Source organism: Cryptomeria japonica, unplaced genomic scaffold (genome assembly GCF_030272615.1).
Source record: "Cryptomeria japonica unplaced genomic scaffold, Sugi_1.0 HiC_scaffold_171, whole genome shotgun sequence".
NCBI classification, from domain to species: Eukaryota; Viridiplantae; Streptophyta; class Pinopsida; order Cupressales; family Cupressaceae; genus Cryptomeria; species Cryptomeria japonica.
Window position 1 is genome coordinate 5708 of NW_026728993.1, and position 12382 is coordinate 18089.

At 33.6% G+C, this 12382-nt stretch overlaps 1 protein-coding gene across 1 annotated transcript; it reads right to left on the reverse strand.

Moving 5' to 3' along the window:
• Positions 1-324: 324 nt before the first annotated feature.
• Positions 325-8753, reverse strand: LOC131867422 (replication protein A 70 kDa DNA-binding subunit E-like). Its single transcript, XM_059215512.1, has 7 exons — positions 8642-8753; positions 8372-8434; positions 8071-8133; positions 7642-7780; positions 7554-7560; positions 7366-7422; positions 325-1428 (listed from the first exon to the last, which is right to left on the reverse strand). Exons 1-7 carry the CDS (start codon positions 8751-8753, stop codon positions 325-327), a joined length of 1545 nt encoding a protein of 514 aa, XP_059071495.1.
• Between the last annotated feature and the right edge of the window lie 3629 nt (positions 8754-12382).

A 12382-nucleotide genomic window follows, 5' to 3' on the forward strand; every position in this document is an offset into this window, starting at 1 on the left:
TGTTGTATAATTATACAAATAGATATTAGTCCAGAAAAAAATGATATACGTGCATATATGTATAAATTTTCTGCAAACAACATAGAGTTCAGCACATTTAAAAGTAATGAGTATGAGTGCAAATAACTTATGTCAGGAGGAAAAACTTTCAAAGAGATAAGAGGTAGATGTAAGAAATGTGCATATACATTTTTCTAGAGGCAGCCTTATGTTCGTAAAATGTAATTGTTTGTATATGTAAAACTATTAAATATGTAAATTAGCTAATGGTATAATTGTATTGTAAACTGAAAGTTTAATAATTAGAAAAGATGTGTTATAATTCTAAGTCCGTGTACTTAGGTGGCCAATTTCTGCAAGTAGTGCATGACACTCAGCTTTGAAATCAAGAGGAGCGACTTTATTGACTATCACTTTCATCTTTGATTCTGAATTATATGTCTCAGTGGAAACCAACAGTGTGAATGAATAGTGATGTGACAGTAGTCTCTTAAACACCGAGGAAGGTGTCTCTATTGTTGTTGCATCATTTTGTAGTGCACAAAGTTGTTTTGCAGTTTTGTGTAGCAAGTGAATGCTACCCTCATCAAATGCAGTGGCCCATAGAGTACTTGTGGCATCTTGTAACTTTAGTGGCAAGAGGTAACTATAATTATAGTCTTGCATAGTCATTTGACATCTAGAGAAGAACCAAGAATCATCAACTTGCTGTGTACATTTTTTCTTGCAAGGCCGTCCATTGACTATTAGTGGACAGGATGCGTAATAGAAATTTTGGTCAGTTACATTTACAAAGCGTAGACCAGCTAGCAAAGGTGTCTGAATTGTTTCTGGTTTGATGCTCATCTGATCACGGATTGAAGAAATAGTCATTCTAGTATATTTTCCATCTATGTGGATAGTTTTTGCAACAAATGGTACAGCAACCAAAGGGTCCTTTCCTCTTAATATTAGAAGCTCTGCTTCTGGAAAAGTTGGGTTGATATGTAATGTGGTTGCAGCTGTTATGTTTATAAGCTTCCCATTGAAATAGCCAGCACAAGCATTACGCAAAGCAAGGATAACCACACTATCATTGGTCAACATATTTTTCAATTCTAGGCCTTTTTGTTCTGCCATTGGACCCCATAGGTTGATGTCAATTGTTGAATCAAATAGATCATTAATTTTCACAACATGTTTCTGTGTTTGACTGCCATCTATCCTGTGTATTGGAATGATATCTCCAACATATAGAACAAGGCCAATTATGTCAACCAATGTGTTATTTTTTAGATGAAACAATTCATTAATGGGCGTGAAAGGAGGACCTTGTTGATCTGCTTGTTCTTCATTGGTGTAGCATTTCAGTATTGATGCATTAGACAAGGTGATTTCTAAATGATTGTTTAGTTTTTTATACCTTGCATTTTCCTCCTTAATAGATCCCTTTGAAATAATATAATTTTAACCTATGTCCACACAGTTAAAGTGTAACTTAGCTATCTCATCAAAACATGTAATTCTAATTTCAGAACCTTCACAATCAACAATGTCAAAGCTAAACACATGGCCATTTTTTGTGGCTGTGCTTTATGCCTTAATAGGGCGTTTATGAGTAACTCTCCCTTTGATTGTCCATTTATTTTGGTATGGATTCAAAGTTTTGATAGGGCTTATATTTTCAGAAGTTGTCGTTTGCGGGGATGGCAATTCAGTGATAAATTGAAGAGATCATTTAGATGTTGATGGTCTATCCTCAAACATCATTTCTAGTTGTTGTTCTTTGAATGGGTATACCAGTTTACCAAAGAACAGGCAATCACTTTGTTTCACTTCGAGACTAAGTATTACAATAGTCCCATGAAAACAAAAGACTTCTTTTTAAATTACTGTTGATTATACATAAACAAAATTAAAAAAAGATGAAACATATTGTATTTGATAACCATAGTTGATTTCCTACCTTGTGTTCCATATGTATCGGCATGTATAACTTGATAACTGGACTATTGTGCCTATTTTTAGAATATCTGAATCTACCAGAGTAGCATATTTAGAAGGCAAGATTGCCAACTGCATGTATTTCCATTAGATAACACTAATTTATGTCTGTTAGTATCATCTGTGTTGTTCTGCATTTTCTGAAATGACAAAACTTGTAGCAATGTTGAAGGAAGGTCATCCCCAGCATTGATAGATTGAATTGCAAAAGGGGTAGGGACATACTCTTGGGTTTTTGCCTACAAAAAATAATATGAATATAGAAGATTTAGTTTTAACGGCAAGCAGCTCATATATTTGCTTACTTGTTAACGTAAAGCTTGTGTTAGTAAACTCTGTAATCAAGCTATGTTATCTATAGAGTATGCATTTACTTTTGCACTATGCTATGAAAAAAGGATGCATGTAGTAATGAAAAGGATGGCATGGAAAAGAGAGATGAATTGTCCAAAAAAAGAGCATAAAAGCTTTGTATTTTGAAAAGATTTGATAATTTAGCTTACCAAATTATCAGTAGTGGAGTGGTCTATCGATTCAGAGGTGGCTGCTGAAGATGTCATTATGCATATATACCTTTTGAGAATTAAAAGTAAATTATAAGCATGATGAATTGTAGATCTTATATCAGAATACAATCACAACATGATGTAAGCTTATCAAAGGTATATATGCACAAGCAGAGCAAAATTAACTGAGCATAGAGTAACGTTGTTACAATTTAATTTTTGTTTCAAATGGTAATGAATTGATCATAATGTGATTGAAACATGCAATAAAAATGATAATTGGTCATATGCTGATAAGCTTAAAAAACATAAAGTATGACATCATGATTTACATATTTGAGAGCATATTGACAAAATATGAGTTCATCTCATCAAAGACCTTTGAAAATATGGGATGCTTCTATCTGTTTTGAATATTAACCAAAATATGAATGTAACTTTTCAAACATTGAATAATTACAACAACACAGGATCAATCCAAGCAACCCATCCAAGCTCGTTATCAGTCCATTTAAATACTTTGTCTCCCAATGTGAAAATAATCGTTGGATCACCTAATTGTTTAGTACTTGGTATTGGTAGAGGTGCTAATTCAATACTATGTATGGTTGTTATAGCACTACAAGATGTAGAGAGGTTGACTATTGTTTGGTTTGGTGATTTATGTTCGTAGTGGTCAATTATCTTTCTGAGGTTTCTCTTTAACTTGTTGCTTTCTCGCAACATGCTTTCAATTACATTGTTGATGTTCTCTGTTGCTTTCAATCTTCTATCCATTTCAAAATTTGATTGTGTTAGTGTGGCTATTTTCTGTTGGAATGACAGAGTGGAAATGCATTACTAAAAAAACTGAACATACAAGAATAATATAGTAAATCTTTAAGTACATCACATTTTTTTTTTGTGAATCATAATGAATTTACTATTAGCTAATTATAAAAAACTTGTAATAATTAGGTCAATACTTTAAGTTTTGTAAATTGACTAATGAGTCAACTTACAAAGCTTTCACTCTGCAAGACAAGTGCTTAGTTGCATTTATTTTAGAGTATGTGTATATATATATATCCATGTGTATATATACAGCTATACATGTCTATATCAATGTACATACACGTATACATATACATCTATATCTATATATATACATGGATATATATTTAAGTATGGGCATGAATGCTTTCACTCTGCAAGGTAAGTATTCAATTTTATTGTTTGAAGGATCTATGACATGAATACAATAACAAAATTAAATACACTTGTGGACTTGGCTGGCGAGGAAAACATTAAAGACAACATCACTTCAAAAATGAGAATTTATTATTAGTAAACTAAAGAACGTAACTATGTTATGTAATAAGGTGGTCACAAAATTAGAATTATAGACATCAATTGCAATATATTAATGTTCTAAATATGGAACATTTGTTAGTGGTTATTTATCTTGGAGATTAAAAGCCTTCATGTGCACAAAGTCAGTTATCTGATTTGTGTGACTCTGACCAAATATTTTGTGAAGCAACGTTGTGTTTAATGTTTTCTTGTGCGTGATGTATAATCCTGCTATGAAAACACTTTTGATTTGTGTGCATTTTGTTGTAGGTTAAAAGGGTTTTACTTTGTGTTGATGTGTGCCTTGCTTGTGGTCGTCTTCGTGCATGCGCTCTGTTTTCGAAGCGACGCTATCTTTAATGATTTCATCCCTGAGGCTATGCATGAATGTCGATGTTCTTTATGGCTGCTTTCAACCCTAAAATCTAATCTATTTTGTTGTTGTTGGCAATATTTCACTCTGCAATTTTCGCTCTGGAAATTTTCGCATAAGGTTGTTAGGTTTTGTTCTCGTTGTGACTGTTTTACTGGGCTTCTTTGTGAGTTTGACTGCGTGAATGGTTTGAATTTGCAAGGTAAGGTTTCATTTTATTTAAATGTCTCCATCTACTTGCAGGGTTGTTGCTTTGTTTCTGTTGTTTAATTGTTTGTGCGGGTGGCTACTTCCAGTTTGCAAGGCATTTTCGAGGCTGCTCTGCCAGTTTCAGGTCGTGAATGGTTTGAATTTGCAATGCAAATTCTGGTTATATTTATATTCTTTTTCATTTTGTAATGCATTTGTTTGGAATCTGTTGTGAAAATTTTTGCAAATAGCTTTCATTTTATTTAAATTTATTTTTGTTTTGTAATGCATTTTTTTTATATTCTGCTTATTTTCTCCTCCCGTGTGCTTGTAGGGTTGTGGCTTTGTTTATGTTGTTTAACTGTTTGTGGGTATGGCTACTTCCAGTTTAATTGTTGTAGGCAATATTTTGTTCTGCAAATTTTCGCATGAGGTTGTATATAGTCATGGAGTTAGGTTTTGTTCTGGTTGTGACTGTTTTATTGGGTTTCTTTATGAGGTTCACACCATGAATGGTTTGAATTTGCAAGGTAAGCTTTGGTTTTATTTAAATTCTTTTTTGTTTTGTAATGCATTTTTTAATAGTCTGCTTATTTTCTCCTTCCGTGTCCTTGCAAGGTTGTCACTTATGCATTTTTTTATAGTGTGCTTTTTTTTTTGCGTGTTGCACTTGCAGGGTTCTTAGTTTGTTATGGGTGCTTGAAACTATAAAATATAATTTCTTTTGTTGTTGTAAGTATTTTGCTCTATAAATTTTCTTGTAACATTCGATTTAGTTGTCGAGTTAGGTTTTCTTTTGGCTGTGAGTGTTTACTTGATGGGGTTTGTAAGCTGCTCACTGCAACGTAACTATTTTCTTGTTGTTGTAAGTATTTTACTGGACAAGGTAACTGTTTACTAACGTTTGTGTTGCATTGGTGTTAATTTACAATGGTATATATGTGATTACTATTGTGTGCACATGAAGGCTTTTATTCAATAAGATAAATTGATATATATATGTACATCATGTGTATATATATGGACATGTATATATATAATTACATTTGTATATACATGCATACATGTATATATATATATATAGAAGTGTTGGTACTATAAAAATTCCTTTATGCTTGCAGGCTTACTACTTTGTTTATGTTATTTAACTATTTGTGGACATGACTACTTTCAGACTACAATACAGAGTGCCCTATGTATATATACATACACACATGTCTATATGTACATACATGCATATATATGCATACATGTGTGTATTTATATACATGTATACATGCCTATATATATATATGTGTGTGTGTGTGTGTGTGTGTGTGTGTGTACATATGTGTATGTACATATACATATATCAGCATTACAAAGCATTCTAAGAAAAACAATTATATATACTTTGTTTATGTTATTTAACTGTTTGTGGACGTGACTACTTTCAGACTACAACGTAGACATGTATCAACAAATCCTACACACTTTAGAATGGAGTTATTAAAATAGAGATTTAATAAAACCCTATATATATATACATATATATATATACATATGGGTATGCACATATACATATATCAGCACTACAAAGCATTCTAAGGAAAACAATTATAGAAATACTTTGTTTATGTTATTTAATTGTTTGTGGACGTGACTACTTTGAGACTACAACGCAGACTTGTATCAATAAATCCTACACACTTTAGAACATAGTTATTAAAATAGAGATTTAATAAAACCCCATATACATATACATACACACGTGTATATATACATACATGCATATATATATGCGTACATGCGTGTATTTATATACATGTATACATGCGTATACAAACATGTATATATATATACATATGTGTATGTACATATACATATATCAGCACTACAATGCATTCTAAGAAAAAAAATTATATATATATATATGTACATCATGTGTATATATATGTACATGTATATATATACGTACATGTGTATATGCATACATATATATATATATATATATATATATATATATATATATATATATATATATATATATATATATATATATATATATGCACAGGCTCGGGGACAAAATCATTAAAGACAACAGTGTTTCAGAAACAGAGCACATGCATGGAGACGACCACAAGAAAGGCACACGTCACCACGTGGGCCACGCAATGAACACGAACGTACTGGAGGGAGAACACTGAGGGAAAGACATTCTGGTGGTCGCCGGATTGTCTTACACTTTTCCGGTGGCTTTCTCCTACTAAAATCCTATCGGCTTAATAAACGTTACAGCCTTCAGAATGGAATTGCATATGCATAATATATGTGTGCATGTGTGTATATATATAGATGTATACATGTGTATACATACATGTATATATATATGTACATATACATATACATATATCAGGACTACATATATATTCAGGCTGAGGAAAAATTATAACCAAATTTCTCTACAACAAGATCATTTACTTTATACATGCCTATGCATATATGTAAGTAGTCAAGACAACAAATAGTTAAATAATATAAACAAAGTGACAACCCTGCAAGTACACCATGCTAAAAAAATAAACACCCTATAAAATAAAGCACTACAAATTTGGAAAACTTGAAATTCAATACTGAACGTTTGGTGAAAATTTTCATAGCAAAATATTCTTGAGAACAACAAAAGAAATTACATTTTAGGGTTGCAAGCGGCCATAAAGAACATTGGCATTAGTGAAGACAATAAAAATATTTACAGAATCCAAAACCAAACTAAAATTCTTTTAACCTAGACCAAAATTTAATCGGCAACAGAATGGTCAAAACCTAAATACCTGTCAAAGTGAACAGATACGTTGTAGACAAAAATTAATCACCTCCACAAATAGTTAAATAATGTAACCAAAGTAACAACCCTGCAAGCACGCCATGGCCAAAAATAAGGATGCTATCAAATAATGCATTACGAATTTTGAAAACTTAAAAAATAAACTAAACAAGTACCTGGCAACCTAAAACCGTTAACGGTGAGAACCTCAGAAACAAGCCCAACAAAACAGTCTGCATTGGTGCACATCACCAGGGATGAAAAGATTAAAACAAATTAAGAAACTTAAATCAATAAATATCTGCAAACAGCAAAACCCAACTAAAACCCTTTTAACCCACAACAAAATGCACAAAATACCAACCTTGCAACTACACCAAACCGGGAAATAAGCAGACTATAAAAAAATGCATTACAAAACAAAAAAGAATCTAACTAAAACCAAAACATACCTTGCAAATTCAAACCATTCACTCAGAGCCACAACAAAACCTAACTCGACAACTATATGCAAAGTTATGCGAAAATGCCTTGCAAACTGGAAGCAGTCACGCCCACCAACAGTTAAATAACATAGACAAAGCAACAACCCTGCAAGCACACGGAAGGAGAAAATAAGCAGACTATAAAAAAAATGCATTACAAAACCCAAAAAAATTTAAATAAAACCAAAGCTTACCTTAAACATTCAAACCATTCATGGTGTGAAGCTCACAAAGGAGCCCAATAAAACAATCACAACCAGAACAAAACCTAACTCGACGACTATATGCAACCTTATGCAAAAATTTGCAGACCAAAATATTTCCGACAACAATAAAACAAATTACATTTTAGGGTTCCAAGCGGCCATAAAGAATCTAAATAAAACGGGAACCTACCTTGCAAATTCAAACCATTCACGGCATGAAACTCAAAAAGCAACATCGAAAATCCCTTGCAAACTGGAAGTAGTCACACCCACAAACAGTTAAACAACATAAACAAACAAATAACCCTACAATCACACAGAAGTAGAAAATAAGCAGAGTATACATTTAATCCATTACAAAACCAAAACAAATTTAAATAAAGTTCTTATTGGCAATAAAATGGACACAACCAGAACAAAACCTAACTCCACCACTATATACAACCTCATAAAACAAATTAAATTTTAGGGTTGCAACCAGCCAAACTTACCTTGCAAATTCAAAGCATGCACGGCATGAAACTCACAAAGTAGCCTCGAAAATGCCTTCCAAACTAGAAGTAGCCATGGCCACAAATAGTTAAACAACATAAACAAAGCCACAACCCTGCAAGCACACGGTAGGAGAAAATAAGCAGAATATTAAAAAAATGCATTACAAAAAAAAAAAAAGTTTAAATAAAATGAAAGCTATTCACAAAAAATTTGCACAACAGATTCCAAAAAAATGCCTTCCAAACTGGAACTAGCCTCGAACTTACCTTGCAAATTCAAAGCATGCACAGCGTGAAACTCACAAAGCAACCTCGAAAATGCCTTCCAAACTGGAAGTAGCCACAGCCACAAATAGTTAAACAACATAAACAAAGCCATGACCCTGCAAGCAGACGGAAGGAGAAAATAAGCAGATGATAAACAAAATGCATTACAAAAGAAAAACACATTTAAATAAAATGAAACCTTACCTTGCAAATTCAAACCATTCACGTTGTCAAACTCACAAAGAAGCTAACAACCTTATGCAAAAATTTCTAGAGTGAAAATTGCAGAGTGAAATATTACTGACAACAACAAAACAAATTAGATTTTAGGGTTGCAAGCAGCCATAAAGAATGTCGACATTCGTGCACAGCCTCAGGGATGAAATCATTAAAGACAGTGTCACTTCAGAAACAGAGCACACGCACGAAGATAACCGCAATCGAGGCACATGTCAACACGTGGGCCAGACAATGAACACACAGGCACCAGAGGGATAACGTCGGCGACAAGACATTTCGGCAGCCGTCAAAATGTCTTGCAATTTTCTGGCTACTTTCGCCCACTAAAAGCCTATCGGCTTAATTAATTAAGGTTATCACTTGTTAACAAGTAACTTCCAACAAGATTTCCTAGAAACCACATATAGACCCGACACTCACTTGGAAGCCACTTCCCCTAATATACTCCTATGATCTAGGGTAGAAAACCAATTAGCAAAATATCTTATAATCATCTATAATGCATGATCCAATGATTCTCATAATACAAACTAAACCATAATTTGATTTTCCAAGAGCAATATAATTTCCAAGAAAGCATAGCATATGCAATATCAAAAAATTGATCCAAAAGACCAATAAATCATTCTAGAAAAAGCATCACAATAATCTCAAGTCCAAAAATCAAGTCCATGGTCTGACACAAACTGGCAAGAATAAAAAAAAATGTCGAAATAGCTCTGATACCAATTGATGAAATAGGGCAGACTGAGAGGGGGGGAGGGGGGGGGGGGCGTGAATCAGTTGTCTCAAAAAATCAAGCAACTTAAACTTATTCTCAAATCTGATAATCAAACATAAAAGAATAAATTAGCAACACATCATAATCACATATAACACCAAGATTTTTGACATGGAAACCCGGTTTAGGGAAAAACCACAGTGGGGATGAACCCACAAAATATGTATACTTTGTTAGAAGTATTACAATGGGGAATACGCATGCATTTAGGCACACTGCCTAGAGCTCATTACTCAAAATAAGAAGACTTACTGCCCAAGGAAGGCTCACTGCCTGTACAAACAATCATGGATCACATCCAGAAATAATGAATTCAGGAATAGCATCTCAATGCCTGGTTCAGTTCCATTGAAGCACAAAACAACTTTCCTCTTCACACTTCTTCTCTACCTTCAGAGCATGTATACATTCAACGCACATATACTCATCCACATCTACCACCCATACTCGAATACAAGGTTATTATATTTATTTATACATGACATCAACCTTGGAGAAATCATCAAGATCAACTCAACACTCACTACCTAAATACAAAAATACAACCATACTCAATGCAATATTACATGCAGACCAAGAAATGTTGGTCAAGACATAGCACAAACCCAAATCTTTCACCTCGAACATGTTACAACTCCAAAAACTATGCCTCGAACATCCACAAAATGCTACAAGCATACAATCGGCTAAGAACATGAATACTCCAGTATACTGAAGAAAAACATTAATTACGAGCTCAACAATCAATGCGGACCACCAACACAAAAGGCACATGATCTAGAAACATCTGCAAGCATCATGAATTACCATAGCAACATCCGCACAAACATAAATTACTAGAATCACCAACATCTTCATATTGAACCTTAGGAACACTAACTGCAATGACTGTCAACCTTGAAAAATCACTTGCAGACCTCCAAGCCACAAACCACTTGAATTGAGGACACACACCAACATCCCAAACATTCCTCCAAATCCACAGAACAAGATATTACAATGCGGAGCAATGCAGATCAAAATATTATCACTTTGTCACCACTGAACAACTAAAATACTAGCCACAACACAGATACCCATAACTCAATCAAATCTCCATGTGGACCTCTGAAAATTGAGTTCAATCAACTATAGACAACCCTCTATAAACCCTTTAATCCACAAACTCTGATCTTCATCATTTTGAACAAACTAACTCACTGAACTTTACTGCATCACTGTCACAGATAGAGAAATATGTTGACAACAATGACAACTTATCTCTCAAATATCTCTCAAGCATATATTTGCAACCTTCTTCCAACAATCTCCCCCTTTGGCATTGATGGCAACATATGATGAGAAGAGTTGACACAATCAATGACAAAGAATCAATAGCTCACCCTTAGACCTACTACATTTATTAACAGTTTTTCACATGACTCTCTTCCCCTCTGACATCAATGGAAAAGGCATATATTTTCAATGAAACCACAAAATTAATTATCTCACCCCGAGTCTAAACATCTGACTCACAAAATTGACTACTCCCCCTGAGTAGCAGCCACCAATCATCAATCTGGATTACAAGATAGGATTGTGAAATGAACCAGACTGATGCATCTCAATTCTAATCAGGAGGGGCAATCACCCCTAACTTCCCTCTAAGATAATCAAAAGTATCTTTAGGAAAACGCTTCAAGAAGATGTCTGCAATTTGTTCCTTAGTAGGCACATACTTCAATCTGACTTCCTTCTCATTTACCTTGTCTCTTTAAAAGTGAAACTTGATGGATATATGTTTAGTCTTTGAATGCAACACCGGATTCTTATAAATGTTCATTGCACTTGAATTGTCATAGTAGATAGCAATAGGTTCATCATACACTACTCTGATATCTTTCAGTTGCTTCATCCATACCACCTGAGTACATTTGTTTGTTGCAGCAATATATTTTCCCTTTGCAGTAGATAGAGAAATAGAATTTTGTTTTTTGCTCAACCATGAAACCAATCTTTTTCCCACTAAAAATACACCACCACTAGTACTCTTTTCATCATCCACATCTCTTGCCTAATCAGTGTTAGTAAAAGAACTCAAAGTAAAATCATCATCTTTAGGGTACCACAAACCAAAATCAACAGTTCCTTTCAAATATCTGAAATTTTTTTTTACAGCTAGAACATGAGACTCCTTAGGATTAGCTTGAAATCTAGCAACAAGACAAACTGCATTCATGATATCAGGTTTGGTCTTAGTCAAATGGAGCAATCCATGAATAATAGATCTGCATCTAGTCTAATTTTCCTGAGGGGAATCATCATCTTTAGTTAACTTACATCTAATCACCATAGGAGTAACAACTATCTTTAAATCTTCCAAACCAAACTTCTTCAACAACTCCTTTACATACTTGGATTGAGATATAAAGATTCATTTTTCTAAATGTGTGATTCGCAATCCCAAAAATAATTCCATCTCTCCAATCATAGACATTTCACATTCATTATGCATTTCATTAGCAAACTTTTTTCACAAACTATCATTTCCTCCAAAGATAATATCATCAACAAAAACTTCAACAATTAGAATATTATCATGATCAATCTTGAAGTACAGATTACTATCAGCAGTACCTTTATTAAATCCTAGCATCAATAGATACTTGTCCAATTTGGCATACCATGCTCTTGATGCATGCTTCAATCCATACAAACCTTTCTTCAACCTGCAAACCACA